We start from the raw sequence: 18,459 nt of genomic DNA, 5'->3' as shown, positions 1-18,459 counted from the left end.
TTTTTTTTACTTTTATAATATTATAATAAGTACAATTATACTGTAGTGTGTAACTAATATCACAATAAGCCGAATATTGTATTTACTTTACTCTTTTGTTTAAAAATATTATTTTGTAAAGTCAACATGAAAGAGGAACGCCCTATCCGATTTAACATTTTGAACAAAGATGAATTGATTTACGAGGTTGCCATTCGAGATGTTGTGCCTGAAAAAACTGTAGAGTTGTTGCGTGCTCAAATTAGACGTTTGGCTCAGGATATACGTAGTGATGAGGTGAGTGTGTTTGAGGGAGATGCACTGGCTGAGCTTAGGACTATTTCTTCTAAAATAGACGAGCTTAAGCTCTGTAATAGGAAACCCCTGTTACTCAAAAAACTTAATCGCGTGCAGACCATAGGCAACCATATTTTCCATCGGTTGAGCCGTGTTAAGGCTACTGATGAAGATGATAGGTCTTTAAAGGGACAGTTGGATGAGCGCCTCATCCCACTTTTAAAAAGGATTGACCGAATGACTCACACGTTCGTTAGCAGTTACGATTTTCAACCTGCAGAGGAGGATATGTCTAAGGCTGCTTTAAAAATTGCAAGAAGAAGTTCTACAAGAAAGTCTTCGGCAAGATTGACAACAAGATCGATGACAAGTTTGAACAACACACAAATAACGCCGCTGTCCAACCACCAACATTACCCGCAAGATGTTGCCGTCAACCTAATAAGCACGATTAATGATAAACTTAAAATAAACACAACAAACCTGTGGGTCGTCCTACGTGCTTAACCATGGATGAAGAGATAATTTTCAGAGACCACTTGCTTGCGCTAAGTGTTATGGGTATTCCAATTGGCTTAGGTACAAGATTTCAGACATGTAGTTAAAAAATACTTGGATAATGGCAAAACAGTTCCCGTGTTCAAAGACAGTCCTGGGTACAAGTGGGCAAAACTTTACATGGAACGCCATCAAGAAAAGAAAAAGGTGCTCACAAGATCTGTATAAGCCGATCCTAACATTGCTGTGATATTTTATTGTATAGACTCAGTAACTTGCGAGGTTGTCTGCTTTAATATTGTAATTAGTCATAGGTTAATTGATAATAAACGCGAGATAAATCCCTATAAAATTGGTCTTGCTCATTTCTCTCCTTAAGTTATGTTCCCATCAAAATTGAAGTATTTGACGCTTGTAAAAATATGGCAGTCAATACGATAAAAAAGAGTCAAGTTTTAACATAATTTACTTGCGCAAATAGTGAAGGAAAATAACGCTGGTGAAACTTTAAAGTTACCATGTGATACTCGACGGTTATCACACGTTTTAGAAGTATAAAAAAAACAAATAAGTTGGCAATATTGTAAAATTGACTGAAGATGCATTTAAATCAATTACTTCAGAACATGGCAAAAGCAGTGTGAATGTGAACATGTGCATCGTTTGGAAGATAAGTAAGTATTATGAAACAGGACCATCTGTGGACTCTGAAATTGATAAATTTAAAGTTGACGAGTCTGATACAGAATCAGACAGCATAAGTGATGATTCAGATTCATCGGATAGTGATTTTTCTCCATTATCTAGCGTCTGTCTTCTTGATCACAGTTATTCTAAATACAATTTCAAAACCTAAAATAATTATTTTTTATTTCACCAACATCACGCACGAGTCTCACTAGCTATCAGTTTACTGTTCAGTTGACCTTTTATATTGCTTCAAAAATTTTTCACTATTAAAAATTACATTGTTTTTTATTCTTTTTGAGATTTTTCTGAAGACTTTTACCATCTATGCGTATGTTGTCCACCCATTTGCGGCTTGACATTGATTTCTATGACATCCTGTAAAATCAATATTTTTCCGAAAATTTGAAAGTAAACAAAAATGCCACAAAGTTAGTTCATTGACTTGCCAATGCAGAAAGATATCTCACCCTACACATCTTTAATAGATGCACCACTACAAACCAAAAGACTGCAAAAGGATGTGTTCCAGAATGTCCCACAATTTAAGAGAGATCCTGCGTACTAGCTATTTGATGAAATGTCTATTCCAAAAAATATGATCAGATTGAAGGCTTGCAAGATTTTGGCAGAGCAACCAGGGTGAAAAATAAATGAAATTACAATTTGATAATGTTTTTTACCTGAAAAGGTATTTTGTTTGTCTGTCTCTATTCCTAACATCGAAGGATGCTGTGATAAAAGAAATATCCTCCCTAACAATCGCAGTGGATTGAATCACCTTAATTTTGGGGATGGATGAGCCAAAGCGAATAGGGACAAACTGTTGTAATCGGCATGAAATTGAAAAGAGCAGAAGATAGCGAACCACAAAAACAACTATGTCTGACCACACAACTATGAGCTTCAATCACAGATTTTAAAGTATCTACCCATTCACTTCAATTTCTGAACACAAGCACATGGATAGGTACATAAAAACACGAAAAATTAAAGCATTTTATTCCTTTTGGCAATAACTGAGAGAAAGAAAGAAGAAGTCAGCCAACCATAGAAATAAATTATACACTGTGACCGACTACTATTATCTGCAGTAACAACAAAGTAATTATTTATAGAAAGAAAAGTAGGTATTACGAAGATACCGAGTATTCTTGTGTTGTAAATAAATAAATTAAAACACTAGGGATCACGACCATGATGGTTTTGTAATTTGTAGTTAATCACAACACCCAGCGCAGATCCCAAACTAAATTCCCAGCCCTGGTAAATTAATTACCTATTTATCAAACAGAACAGAATCCAGATAAAAGGTCTATTTCGTGCTCTGTGGAATAGGTAGGTTCTCCATTCCATGAAGCGACTTTTTAAACAGAATACCTAAAGAAGGCAAGAAGGTCAGAGACTAACCTGTGAGACTAACACAATGAGAAATGGACTGGCAAACGACAATCACGGAACATTATATAAGGTCAAAAATGTGGTGAAATGTTCTAAACACTTTCAGCACTTAAAATAAATACATTTTAATGGTTGGTTAGGCACGCACCGACTGGAAATTCTGGAAAATGGAAATAAAGACTAAAGAGTGTGGTTTAGAAAAAGTAATAGAGTTTGACACACAGATTACATATGTTTGACAGCTGGTTAGTGAGATAGTGACACAGTTATAGTGCCATACATAATCTATGGGGATTAGGATAGTGAGGTTTTTTTTTGGGAGTAGTGCCTGCGCTGCCGGCGCACTATGGTCTATGGATCGAAATTGCGATTTATGGACATAGCGATTTTTTTCACAATTTCTATTTGAAAAAATTACCTATCGATAGGTTTCGTTATTTTGATGAATAAATGCTACACAAGTTTTTCTCTAAAACCAATAGTTTGGCTGGAAAAAAATATTTTCTATTTTCGTTGTATGGAATGAAACATAAAGTGGTCGATTTCGACTAAGCCTTGACAGATCTTGCTTTGAAACTACTTGAGCCTTGTTCTATGGCTTGTTGACTATAATCCTACGCTATCAGCGCGCGCCCAAAGTTGCCCGTTCACAAGTTATGAGGTTCTGAAAAATTTAAAAAAAGTAAGTAAAAGTGACTTTTTTTGGAATATCTTTAAAGATTTAACGAAAATATAGAGATTATATACGTTAATAATGTAAATTAACCTTAAATTACTGCTAAAAACACATTTTAACAAAATTAAAAGGAATAAAATCAGCGATTTTTATTTCACAATTTCTGTTTTAAAAAAATACCTATCGATAGGGTATGTTATTCTGATGAATAAATTATTAAACGTTTTTCTCTAAAACCAATAGTTTGGCTGGAAAAAAATATTTTCCATTTTCGTTGTATGGAATGAAACATAAAGTGGTCGATTTCGACTAAGCCTTGACAGATTTTGCTTTGAAACTACTTGAGCCTTGATCTATGGCTTGTTGACTATAATCCTATACTAACAGCGCGCGCCCAAAGTTGCCCGTTCAGAAGTTATGAGGTTCCGAAAAATGAAAATTAAAGTAAGTAAAATTGACTTTTCTTTAGATAAGACGACAAGAGAAAGGTTAATTACATTACTTAAGTATAGAATTTTTATGTTTTAGTTGAATCTTTAAAGACATACTCAAAAAAAGATACTTTTACTTACTTTAATTTTCATTTTTCGGAACCTCATAACTTCTGAACGGGCAACTTTGGGCGCGCGCTGTTAGTGTAGGATTATAGTCAACAAGCCATAGATCAAGGCTCAAGTAGTTTCAAAGCAAAATCTGTCAAGGCTTAGTCGAAATGACCACTTTATGTTTCATTCCATGCAACGAAAATGGGAAATATTTTTTTCCAGCCAAACTATTGGTTTTAGAGAAAAACGTTTAATAATATTTATTCATCAGAATAACATACCCTATCGATAGGTATTTTTTTTAAACAGAAATTGTGAAATAAAAATCGCTGATTTTATTCCTTTTAATTTTATTAAAATGCGTTTTTAGCAGTAATTTAAGGTTAATTTACATTATTAACGTATATAATCTTTATATTTTCGTTAAATCTTTAAAGATATTCCAAAAAAAAGTCACTTTAACTTACTTTTTTGACAGTTAGGTACATTTAACATTTATCCTGCATTTTTTAAATCCATCTCACTTGTACACAATACAACAAGTCCGGCGACTTGGTGTCGGCTGCCTTATTTCAAACAAATCATGTCACCGTTTTTGTTTGTCGGCGAAAAGTCGCCGACTCATGTCTGGTGGATCGTCAGGACTGCATTATTGAACGGCATAAAGTGTTAGAAAAGACGCAAAATAGATTTTCAGTTCAACTTTAAGAAATAATACTATACAAAGAACATTATTTTGATTTAATTATTATTAAATTAGCCGAACAAGTTCTCAGAAATTTTGAGACATTATTGTTGAGCAACTTTTAAAATGCATATTATTATATTGAGATGAGTATGAGTATTACTGATGTACGATCTGGTAAATTTGCTGTGCAATTAGTATATTTGATGAGACAATAATATTTATGCACATCAAACAATTTTTTTGTTGCGTGTTTGAGAAAAAAATGTAGTACCCACACTTTTGATGTGTCTTTTCGTATTATTTCTAGTACTAGTTTTAGTAGTTTTGTTAAACATTTTTTTAATTTGCAATGAAATAATTTATTTGATGTAAAAATTATTTAAATTGATGAAAATAAATTGATGTACGATAAGTTATTTGATGTGCGATTAATAATATCCCAAAATGTATTAGATCAAAATAATTCAAAAACAAACTTGATGCAAAATAACTCTAAAAGACTTATAATAACCAACTTATCAAGGAGGACTTAAATTATTATACTTTTACCTAATGTAGTATTGACTTATCGAAAAATACCTACCTAGAAATGTAACAGTCAGTGTGCAACCAGCGTCCGGCGCCGGTTACCAAATGAGCGACCGGCGCCGGCTGCCCAATCAGCCGCCGGCGCCGGCAGCGGAGGCACACCCAGAGAAAAAACACACCTTTCCATGCCGTAATATTTATCCAAAGTCGTAAAATTTTTATGGAAAAAAAAAACACCTTTCCATAGATACGTCAAAAGTTGTTTTGACATTTTAAATTTTTAAAAAAATCATCATCCAAATATTTTTGTATTAATTTGTTTTAAATGTTAGATTTCATATTAATTGCTTTTTCATAAGAAAAATGTTGGTTCATGGGCTTGTGAAATAATGTGTATGATATTATGAAAACGTAAGTGATTATAGTGTAATTGTGTGCACTTGAAGTGTTTGTTTACATGTACCTACCTATGGAAATTTCTAAAGAATCAGACTTTATTTAATTCTTTAGTTTTCATAAATTTATTAATAAAATTTATTTAAGTATAGGTAATATTTTTGAAGTCGGCGTGTCATTGTCTGTTAAATTGACTACTCTTCATTCTCTCTCATCTGGAACTACTCTTGCGCACTCACTTTGTGATTTTGTTCGATTTCTTAAATTTGGTTGTTTCGTATTTTTCTATTTACGTTAAATTGAACTTACTGTTGCTCCTTGTTGCTTTGCAAACGCTACAATCTTTATGTCGAGTTGAGTATCCTCCTCGGCATCTAGGAATCGAAGACCTTGTGAAACTGTGCTGTGAATTTCTAACTTTTATTTATTTTATTATTAATTAATTATTTAAAGTGATCAGTTTTGTGAATGTGAATTCAATAAACTGGAATCATGCCCCAGAAGACATGCTGTGTACCTGGCTGTTCAGTAACGACTTATGATGGTATGTTTTTAATAATTATTATTTTAAAAGATTAAAAGATCATTTATTAATTTGTTATTTATTCACTTGCAATAAGCCGCAATGTAGTCCTGGCAAATAAATGACAATAAATAAATAACAACGTAACAAGAGTCCTAAAAGAAGTCTGTTGTCGGACTGCCTACCAAGGAGACATTAACAGGACGTCTTGGGTAAAGGTATCAAGTTCAAATCGCTAAAACTTTACTTATCAAATCTTATAATTCTAGGTTGACAGTATGTAGTACTTGTTGTTGTGCAAAGGAAGGCTAAAGTATACATTTTTGTTAGAATTATAATTTTTAACTATGTTAAGTTTTATTAATCTAAGGTTTTAAATTATTATTATTATTTTTTTTTTTTTTTGGACTATCCCGCGGATTTATTGCCGCGGTGATTCTGCCAATGTCAAGTGTTTAAGGAGACACATACTTTAGTTAAATTATTTTTAATCAATGTGTTTAGACGACATAATGACATCCGCCAGATGGCAATACGTAGACGGGAGGTCCAAATGCTGCATGACTGGTTATTTTTGACATGACATTGACAGATATGTCAAAATCCACCAATCATGCAGCATTTGGACCTCCCGTCTACGTATTGCCATCTGGCGGATTTTTCAATCGCGAAAACCCTCATTTCACAGTCACCCATGTAAATTAGTCAAATAACCTTTACACAGCTTTAAATGTTATAAAGCTTTTTGTACAATACAGTTTATAAAAACTTAATTTAAAAAGTAGTATCACAAAAGTGAGAAAATCTTTCTTTATTACATAATAACAGTTTTTTCCACTGATCCATTAGCAGTGCAAATGTCCTTTTGTTATTAGATTAATACCTTGATGGTTATTTGATTTTTATCCATATTTTCACTTTTCAGGTGTTACACTGCATAACTTTCCTGACCCGGAAAAAAATTCAAAAAAGTTTAACGTCTGGGTTGCAAATATTTATGGCGATTTAGCTACATTGGATGCAACAACAAATTTTATTAAGAGACGAGTATGTCATAATCATTTCGAGGATGTTCATAAATATCCTAAAAACCGACTCAGTCAATTGGCAATGCCAGTACTACATTTACCAGGTAATTAAACAACGAAAAGTATCTACCTAGTTCTATTCATATTTGATTCACCCTGATAATAATATGAGATATGTTTGAAAGTTTGCAAATTAAGTTTCCAAAAATTACTACAAATTCTAATGCACTGCTTTACAAAGCAGTAAAAATAAAAGTAAACAAAATTAAAATAGTTTTCTTTCTTTCTACAGTGTGAGTCACGATAAAGTGCACGTGCACATATGAAAATACATAGGTGAAACTAGACCTATTTTTATTGACGAAAAAAAGGTAAAAAAATGTGTCATGCTCTGGGGCGGGACCACCTTAACGTAGGTACATATAATATATACGAAAGAAATGTATAAAATATGTATACAGTGTGAGTCACGTTAAAGTGTACATATCAAAATAGATGAAACTAGACCTGTTTTTATCGACAAAAAAGAGGTCAAAAAATTTTTGATCTTTTTTTTAAATTTTTTATAGAATTTTTTTTCTTCCAATTACTTATTGTAAAGAAAACATAATAACTTTTAAACTAAGCGGTATATCTTGATACAATATAAACAGTAACAATGCTAAATAACAGGCAATACTAAAAAAATACATAAAATACACAAAAAAGGCCAACAAATAATAAAAAATTATACTTTTTGAAAAAAATCCGCTTAAAAATTCGTGTTTTTTTGGTTATTTGATTAATTTCTCCAAAAAATGCCCCTATAACCGGTAGTTTTTATTACTTTGTATTATTCTCTATCATATTACCTTCATAAAACAAAAAATCGTATGTCTCTATCCCTATCACAACGTTTGCAATGATCGTTTGAACTAAGCCTCTCCGGGCGCGCCATTCAACGCTTCGTTAACAACAAAACTGAAAATGGCTCTAGATTTGTAATTTTGATAAAGACAAGTTAGATTTCAAATAAAAACAAAAGATTTCGAAGTAAAATAAGCATTTTAGTTAAAATTAAAATTGTCTCTACCTGTAGCGGAGAATAATGTTGTGGCAGGCCTTTGTTCAAACGATCATAGCAAATGTTGTGATAGGGATAGAGACATGCGATTTTTGGTTTTACAAAGATAATACGATAGAAAATAATACAAAGTAATAAAAACCACCGGTTATAGGGGCATTTTTTGGAGAAATTTATAAAATAACCAAAAAAACACGAATTTTTAAGCAGATTTTTTTCAAAAAGTATCATTTTTTATTATTTGTTGGCATTTTTTGTGTATTTTATGTATTTTTTTAGTATCGCCTATTATTTAGCATTATTACTGTTTTTATTTTATCAGGATATACCGCTTAGTTTAAAAGTTATTACGTTTTCTTTACAATAAGTAATTTGAAGAAAAAAAATTCTATAAAAAATTAAAAAAAAATCTCAAAAAATTTTTTACCTCTTTTTTGTCGATGAAAATAGGTCTAGTTTCATCTATTTTCATATGTACACTTTAACGTGACTCACACTGTATAATTGTAGACTTAGTTAAAAAAAATGTATATCTATAGTTTTGTTGTAAACATTAATTCAAAGTGGTCCCGCCGGAGAGCATACTCCCTAGCGGGACCACCTAGAAGATTTCGTTACTGAAGGTTTCTGAATTCGTTTATAAGCCCATAAAAATGTATATTAAATGTATACAAATCTGCTATACTCAATTTTTTATTTGATTTAGTATAAACCGATTTAGGGCAATTTTAAAATTTCCTTTCGGAACATTTAGGGGAGACTGGCCCAAAGCGGGCACCTTAAGGTAAAATAGGAAAAAAACATACAGATTATGCAAAACGAAATAAGTTTTTATGACATAAGCTCAAAGTGGCACAGCGTGCTATGGAGAGGGCTATGCTTGGTGTTTCTTTACGAGATCATCGTTACATTCCCTCTAATATGGTCGAGTGAAGCGATGGCTGGTTCACTCGTCATGTCTGTGAACAGGCGCTGCTTTCGGGGACTGGTCAATCCAAGTTATTCAAATTTATTAATGCGAGTCATTTCTACTAGTATTTAAGTATCTTAATCTGTAAGTCTAGATATTAGCACGTTACTACCTTGTTTAATATACCACGCAATTTTGTATACCCATTCTTGTAAGATACACCATACAAGAATGCATGGTAAATTCAGTGAACTGCTCCTGAATCAAATGTACCTACTACTGCTTTTTCTATTTATTTATATTAACCGGCAGACAGTGGTGACTGACTGAGTTTGTTGCGGCGCTTCTTCTCAGCACTTGCCAAATGTTGGTCTCGAAGCGCTGGTATAAAAAGATTATGAGACATGTAGAGGCTCCTTAAGAACAAAATGACGATTTGTAAGAACTATTTATTAGTCTAAACAAATAAAGAAATTTTGACTTTGACTTTGACATCGAATCAGAAATGAAGAGATCCGTAAACGAACTAAGTAAAGTCGCTGACATAGCCCGACGGATTAGCAAGCTGAAGTGGCAATGGGCAGGGCACATAGGACGCAGAGCTGACTTGCAACTTTGAGCTTGTTTATAAGGCCCATGTTGCGTCTTACCCAGTTTCGATTGGGAGCTAGATTCTCAAGATTGTTGACAATATGTCTACCTCGCACAAAAGATTCAGCTACGTAGATTCAATTTCGAGAAAGAGGTCAATCGTCGCATCCAACTCGGCTGGGCAGCATTCAGTAAACTACGCAACATCTTTTCATTCAAAATATCTCAGTACCTAAAGACGAAAGTCTACAACCAGGTGTGCGTGTGCTATCAATGATGATAATAGGTACGGCTCAGAAACGTGTCCTCTCACTATGGGCTGTTGATTAGATACAAATATTGCCTTTAAAGTTGGTAAAAAAGGGAGTAAAATTAAAATAGGGGATGAAATTTTTTGTGGAAATTCCATTTCACATAGTATTCATGCTCATGAGATTCGCTTCACTCACTCACTTCTCATTTCACATGTGTTTTTTTCTTGGTGCCCGCTTTGGGCCAGTCTCCCCTAAATGTTCCGAAAGGAAATTTTAAATTTGCCGTAAATCGGTTTATACTAAATCAAATAAAAAATTGAGTATAGCAGATTTGTATACATTTAATATACATTTTTATGGTCTTATAAACGAATTCAGAAACCTTCAGTAACGAAATCTTCTAGGTGGTCCCGCTAGGGAGTATGCTCTCCGGCGGGACCACTTTGAATTAATGTTTACAACAAAACTATAGATATACATTTTTTTTAACTAAGTCTACAATTATATACATATTTTATACATTTCTTTCGTATATATTATATGTACCTACGTTAAGGTGGTCCCGCCCCAGAGCATGACACAAAAAAATAAATAAGATTTTCATTTTTTTATTTTTTATAGAATTTTTTATCTCTTAATTCTTATTGTAAAGAAAACGTAATAAATAACTTTTTAACTAAGAGGTATATCCTGATAAAATAAAAACAGTAATAAAGCTAAATAACAGGAGATACTAAAAAAATAATTATATTCGCGATTAACGAGAGGTTTTGTCGCTGTCGCCTCACTAGTGCACGCACAGTTTAAAAAAAATGCGATATTGTCAGTGACCACCTATGGTGACCACAGCAGTGTCAGTTGGCAATAATTATTTACGTTTCTGCTGAAGTCTAACTAAAGAATTCGACTTTTAGTACTTTTCTTCTGGAAATTAATCTGCTTATCCGCGTTGAGTTGAGTCCTCTCCTCCGTTAAGTGTGTGTGTGTACAATTTCCGAAGATATTGTGTGATTCAGTGCAATTGTTTTTGTGCGACCCGGAGACTTCGTTTGTGCTGTTTCTTTGTGATATAGACGCTTGTAGTATCGCAACAAATAGCATCATGCCCAAACGATGTTTTTTCGGATGTCCAGTCGGTAAGTATCATCAACAGCATCTTAATCAATCCCAATCCGTCCTATAACTGTCAAGGAACCTACCTAATCTAAAAGGGATACTTTTGCAGATATTATTGTCATAAATCACCTTAGGTGTGAAGACTAAAATCGCTCTATTACACGGCAATTTACGGTTTTCGGAGCTTTTACGTCATTATTAAACTAGCCTTAATATTATTTGTGTATAAAATGCCTAAGCCATTTTAGAATGACTGATTATAAATACAGTAGAACGCCGATTATCCGAACGCCGATTAACCGAATCGCCAATTATCCGAATCAGTCCTAAACAATATAAAGTGATATAAAAAATTAAAACCAAGTAATTTTTGATTTTTTTGTTGAAATTCGGATATATTTCAACTGAGCGTTATTGTAGCAGTTCTACAATAACGCCAAGTAGAAATATATGTGTTTGTTAAACTAATTAAAGTTTATTCTATGTGTGACAGTTGGTTTTTCTCTATTACCAGTCTATGTCCGATTATCCGAATTTTCGATTATCCGAATCGACCCCGGTCCCAATTAATTCGGATAATCGGCGTTCTACTGTACTGTTATGTACTTATAATGTTTAAGTAAACAGCTATTACATAATCAGCTTCATGTGGATTCACTTAAAATTAAAGATTGACATGTAAATGATGCCTATCACGTCAATCTTTTATAGATCTAATTACTCATTTAATATTAATTGCATTATTTTTAGTATCCTACATTTATATCAAGAATAATATTAGTGAAAACTCAAAACTGGGATATAAAGACTATTAATCCTAATTAAAATATTACTTTCTTTCCAGCAAAGATCAAACACAATTTTCCAAATCCGGAAAGGGATGCTGACCGTTTCAAGGCTTGGGTTCGTGTTGCTGGTGGGAAGTTGGATAGTGAAGAGGATTATAAACTGTACAGGAAGAAAATTGTCTGTGATATTCATTTCACTGACAAGGATAGGACCCGTAGTCATCGGTTGAATTGTCTAGCAGTACCATCACTTCATCTTGGTAAGATTTACCTGATAAAATTCCATAACACAGATGACTGTCAAGTGTTACAAAATATTAACAAAATCTATCATCATCATCATCGTCATAATCATTTATTGCTTCATAAGTGTACATAGATGGTGATCTTAAAGGATAGTGCCAGGGTCTGGACCAAGTGTCGCCCAGAATGAAACCATAGTGCATTTTGTTCCTCAGGCCAATACTAATTTGTAAACCGAAGCACACTGAAATCTATTCCTGGAATTAAGAGAAAAAAAGAGTTTTGTTTTGAATTATTTACATACAAAATATCATCGATGTATACGTACTACGCATAAGATTTCGCGATTGTGGCATAAAATAACACTCGGTATGTTGAACTTAACCATACTGCATCCGTACACGTTACTTTAGTGCGATTTAGACATTCTTTATAAACGATCTAGCGCTGTTTTAATTGTTTGGTAATTTGAAAGAAATTCATTATTTCCAAAATGAAGCAAGAAGTTTTATCCATACATGGTTACGACGCTTTGTCCATATATGTTTTTGCCACGTTAGTCTGCGGTCGAGATGCATTCCCAGATACCTCGCATTGTCCGATTGCGGAACTTGTTATACAGTTTCACAGGTGGGCAGGTGTCTCTTCTAAGTGTGTACGTAACATGCACCGATTTGTCTGTATTTGCTTTAATACGCAATTTTTTTACTTATGACCTAATTACAAGTTAAACTGTCTCGTTGGAGCATGGTTCTGGGTTCGATTCCCAGGTTGGCCAGTATTGTTGGTTTTTCTGTAAGAAACTCATTAGCAGCCCGAAGTTTTGAAATGTGCCCAGTAAATAAGTTTACAAACATTTATCATGTTTTTTTATAATAATAATTATGTACTTTAACTAGGCAGTGTATGTAATTCCTAGGTATTGTATACAGGGTGGAATTTTGTAATGCCACCTGGAGAGAAAGTACTCTTAATACTGTAGATATAAAATTTTACTCAAAGGAAACATTCCTTAATTTAGGAAAAAAAATAGAACTGCATTCAAAGATTTCTAAAAATTTGCTTGACGCACTCGGGAATCGAACCAACTATTTGTTAAAAATACATCGTGTATTTTTATTTTTATTGCATCGATCGTTAAGGAGGGTTAAGTATAAGGATGAAATCTCTCTAACAAACTTGACAAATCAAATGAAAGGCAATACATGAAATCTTAAATTACTTTAATTATTTACAGAAAATTGTATGGTATGGTGGTGAATTTTCTAAAAAAATTCGAAAATCTTTGAATGCAATTCTCTTTCTTTTCAAAAATAAAGGAATGTTTTCTTTGAGTAAAACTTTCTATCTACAGTATTAAGAATACTTTCTGTCCAGGTGGAATTACAAATTCCACCCTGTAGAAAAGAAGTCTCAGGGCATTTCATTGTGGTGGTGTTATTTCTGCGACCATCCACATGATTTTCTTACCATTTGGTAGATTTCAAGTAAATCAGTGTCATACAAAAAATACCCAATTTTTAAATTTAAGGTATTTAATAGAACTTTCAGCTATTTAAAAAAAATCAAGAATGTGATTGGTATTTTTTTCTGTTATTTAGTGAATGTAATGGCGTTTTTAACATTAATTTATTTAATTACGGTATTAAACTGTTTTAAAAAACTGGTAACACCACCAAATCCGCCATCCGCCATATTTAATTCATTGTTTTGTTTTGAAGAACAAGCAGTGAATTTCTAATTTTCTATCACAAATTTCTATTTTCCAGTGTCTACTGTCGAGTTGAGAGTATTCTCCTCCAGTTAGTGCGACTGTATAGAATTCTTGTGATTGTGTGTTGAGAAAGAGACTCGTTTAGTGTTTAATTTGTATTGAGACAGGACTCCATTCTTGTGATATTGAGACAGAGAATCGTTTAGTGTTTATTTTGTATTGAGACAGGACTCTATGCATTATGTCGATGTCTAGAAATAAGTGTTGTGTTCCTGGGTGTTCTTTCGATTCAGAAAGTAAGTATAGACCAAACTTTTCTTTAAGATAATGCTCAAAACAACCAACCAACTTTAACTACTCATCCAAACCTCTCTATTCAATTGATTCTGATAAGCCCAATTATTATTATTTGTATGCACATTTAGTACAAAAAGCTGTATTTCATTCTACTATGTCACAGTAGGTCACAGTGATGTTTCGCTGTTTGTACTTACCTCTAAAGTCAACTTTTTTGGGCTTATAATAAAACAAAAAAAAGTACAAGACCAATGACCATGACATGGTAATTCCATTTATTTAAGGTAATTGAGTTTTTGGCCACTGTGATAGAAGCATTCGCTTAGTGCTCAGACCGCTATTTAAAATTGTATTTGTCGAACTGATAAACAAATAATAAAACTGAGCAGTTTAAATTCTGTCCTTCTAACTCAGAAAATGGCAAGTAATAACCAAATGGTGCGTCCTGTTTCATCATGTGGTATTTACAATCATAAGGATGTGTCAATCGCACTTCAGGCCGCACAGTATGGTTATAAGGGTTATTGATGATTTATTTTTTGTTTTTCAGGTTCACATCGCACATCATTACACTTATTCCCTAATCCAGCAAAGGATAGAGAGCGTTTCAATCAGTGGGTTTTCTCAATTGGTGGTGACATAATTGGCTTAGATAATGAAGACATATATAAACATCGCAGTGTCTGTCACTCGCACTTTGAACAAAAGTTTTGTTGCCGATTTAATCGGCTAAGTATATTAGCAGTGCCTACTCTTAATATGCCAGGTTAGTCTTTATCAAACATTTTGTTTATATTATTGTCTTAGTTTAAATATAAGGATGGCACTTTGTGTGCAACACAATGGTGTGTCACCACCATTTATTAAAAAGAAAAAGATTTTCGGAATAAAATTTATTGTTTTTGTTTTATTTTCTTAAAACGTCATTACGTTTTTATATTTATATTTACATTATGTAAATTTTTTATGTTTCAGGACATACCACAATTCCAAAATTTTCATTTGTTGAAAGAAGGCCTATGAGACAATTGCAAAATTCTCCAACAAATACAACTTCAGCTATATCTATGCCTGCCACCGTTCCCTCACCCATACCATCTACTTCTGCATCTTTAGCAGGTATTTTAAAAGACAGTTTAAATTTTGATTCTACATACATTTTTTTTTCTAGTCTGAAAACAAGTTGTGCCCATTTTACTTATGAAAGACTAGTGACTCACTGCGGTTACACTTGCGTGGTACCTGTTCCAGTGGAAACATTGGGTTAAAAGATTGCCTATGTTACTGGGGATGAATGTAGCTTTTAAACTGAAAGATTTTTTCTGTTTATAAATCTCCTCAATATTATTTATGGATTTGTAATTATATTAATCACAAAATGCAAGTTGTTTCTAGATAATGAATTAGATATTGTTGTTCTTATAGTGTAGAATAATATTAACATAACGACGAGGACAGAATGCAAATAAAAGCAAAAAAATATTTTAAAAAATGTTTTAAAAGACCAAAGAAATAAAAAGAAATAACTTATTAATGTGTTTTCATTTCATATACTCAACATCAAATAAACCGCACCTTCCGCGACGCGAACTATCACGATTTTCTTCTGACACAATCATGGTGCCCCAACAATATTGGTGTTATTTGAAAGCCCAATAAATATCCTTAAAGAAAAACATTTAATTTCTTAATAAATGATTAACATTAGAGATGAAACGGATAGCTGTTTGGCCGGATACCGGATACCGGATATCCGGCCAGCTGCTAGGCCGGATAGCCGGATATCCGGCGGCCGTATAGTTGGCCAATTGTCTCGTTGCATGTCGTGACGAGTTTAGCACCGCACAGGTGCTTCGAACGCGATCAGTGGGTCTATTAGTAGACTAGACCAGTCACACTTTTCGAAAATCGAATCCGTCCGAATAGAATGTCAGATTTTGCCACTTGTCTAGGTGGTAGATCAATTCCGGCGATTTCGGTTGCCATCGTGAGTGTGTGATTGAATAGCGAAAATTAAATTAGTTTACTTGTTGCGTAATCTGACTGAACTGCATCATGACATCAGACCATCAGTGAAAAAAAAGATCGCCTATCTTATTTGGCAATATTTCGACATTAACAGATATTTACTATTTGTGTATTGTCATTAGAGTGAATAGCCCAGAAAAAGAAATTCGTTTTTTGAAAGGCTTTAATATGGCTTTTTTGAAACTTTTTGGAATTTAAATAAAAGCCGTCATTATTATAAGCCATTTTATTGACATTTACTTTAATGCGTTTCGTTTTATTAATAGGAATATGTCGTAGTTTTTTAATAAAATCAAAATCAAAATTTTCTTTATTTGTTTAGACTAATTAAATTAGTTCTTGCAAATCGTCAAATGCTCTTAAGGAGCGTCACAATGTGTATAGTATACATGTCTCATTCTTTTTTTGCCCTACCAGCGCTTCGAGACAAACATTTGGCAAGTGCTGAGAAGAAGCGCCGCAACAAACTCAGTCACCACTGTCTGCCGGTTTAAAAATATAAAAAGTAGGAAGTTACAATACATTCAGAAGCAAGTTACTTACCACGCGCTCCCGTTGATAGAAGGTGGCCTTTAAGACGCCCATCTAGCACTAGACCGCGTGGCAGTTTTGAATATATTTATTTAGTGCCGTGCTAATTTCTAGGTTAATGAGGATCATTTCGATTTTTAGCTGTGAATGCAGATTTATAGGGCTAAGAAATCCTTAATACACAGTGCAAAAATTTTTGTTCTACGACAAAAATTGACGAAGTTATGGCCAAATTACTAAAAAAGTTCACTGACCGCCCGGCGCGGGTACGATGACGTCATTATATCCGATTTGAACGCTGCCGGCGTACTGCGTGGATAGAAAATATTTTTTTCTAGCCAAATTATCAGTTTTAGAGAAAAACTTGTAATGACATTTATTCATCAGAATAAAGTAAGCTATCGATAGGTAATTTTTAAAAATGGAAATTGTGAAAAATAACGCAAAAAATCCATACGCTCATACGATTCAATGGCACGCAGAGACGCATTTGGGGTCTCCGCGGTGGTATATTTGGCGATTTATTCAAATAAAGTGTACATAAGTGTTGTTAGAGTCATATCTTCTTCCAAGTAAAATATAAAAATGTATAAGTATTAATTTATTTACTTCTAACAATAAGGTATAGCTGAGGCAGATACACTCTGCCTAGGCTACAAGACATTGCTATGAAAATCATTTCGATGTACACGCAATACCTACCTGTTATTTAGTTTTTCTGAGTTAAACCTACGCACCTACCTATCTATTCGCCGTTCCCATGGGCGGGCCAGCTGCTGCAGGAAAGGACAGCCGCTCCGTGCTGGAAATCTATTTAATCTTAGCCTAGAAGCTGGGTATGACTACCCCGCCCCTCTCCTCTCCCCAGGTCATAAGCTGGGCATGACTTCCCCCTCGGCCAGAAGTTGGGTATGATTTACCCCCCCCCCCCCCCCCCCCCGGCCCGAAACTGGGTATGACTTGACCCCTCCCCCCAGGCCAGAAGCTAGGTAAGGCTTGCCCCTACCCCCAGGCCATAAGCATAAGCTGGATATGACTCCCCTTCGGCCAGAAGCTGGGTATGACACCCCCCCCCCCATGCCAGAAATGCCAGAAACTGGGTATGACTTGACCCCCCCCCCCCCCCCCCCTCCCCCAGGCCATAAGCTGGGTAAGGCTAGCCCCTCCCCCAGCCCATAGAAACTGGTTATGACTTGACCCCTCCCCCCCCCCTCTCCCCAAGCCAGAAGCTGGGTAAGGCTAGCCCCTTCCCCCAGTCCATAAGCATAAGCTAGGTATGACTCCCCCTCGGCCGGAAGCTGGGTATTACTTACCCCCCCCCCCCCCCCCCCCCCTCCCACCAAGGCCAGAAGCTGGGTAAGGCTTGCCCCTCCCCCCAGGCTATAAGCTGGGTATGACTTATCCCCCCCCCAGGCCAGAAACTGGGTATTAGCATCATATTATGTATTATTATGTTCAATACAAACAATCATTAAGTTACACTCACCCCAACCGCGTCTCCGCATTGCATCGAATCCTATGAAAATGTGGTTTTTGGACACAGCAATACTTATTTTTCAACATTTTTATTTTTAAAAATTACTGGTCGATAGGTTACTTTATTTTGAAGAATAAATGTTATTAAAAGTTTTTTTCTAAAACTGATAGTTTAGCCGGAAAAAAATATTTTCCATCCCAA

The 18,459-nt window shown here is 34.3% G+C and overlaps 1 protein-coding gene across 4 annotated transcripts in view; it reads left to right on the top strand.

Moving 5' to 3' along the window:
• Window positions 1-5,587: 5,587 nt before the first annotated feature.
• The window catches only part of LOC135081058 (uncharacterized), a 28,259-nt gene continuing 15,387 nt past the window's right edge, over window positions 5,588-18,459 (top strand). Inside the window, exons 1-4 of one of the 4 annotated variants that reach the window (XM_063975775.1) lie at window positions 5,588-5,710; window positions 6,149-6,239; window positions 7,144-7,350; window positions 12,025-12,228. In XM_063975775.1, the coding sequence (XP_063831845.1) occupies window positions 6,188-6,239; window positions 7,144-7,350; window positions 12,025-12,228 (463 nt within the window). In that variant the 5' untranslated portion in view covers window positions 5,588-5,710; window positions 6,149-6,187. Of the gene's footprint in view, window positions 6,240-7,143; window positions 7,351-10,909; window positions 11,201-12,024; window positions 12,229-13,789; window positions 14,222-14,772; window positions 14,989-15,197; window positions 15,342-18,459 lie in introns of those variants that run through there. The other 3 variants (XM_063975776.1, XM_063975777.1, XM_063975779.1) reach the window with 3 other exon arrangements.

Source organism: Ostrinia nubilalis, chromosome 19 (assembly GCF_963855985.1).
Source record: "Ostrinia nubilalis chromosome 19, ilOstNubi1.1, whole genome shotgun sequence".
NCBI lineage: Eukaryota > Metazoa > Arthropoda > Insecta > Lepidoptera > Crambidae > Ostrinia > Ostrinia nubilalis.
This window is presented reverse-complemented; position numbering and strand designations above follow the sequence as displayed.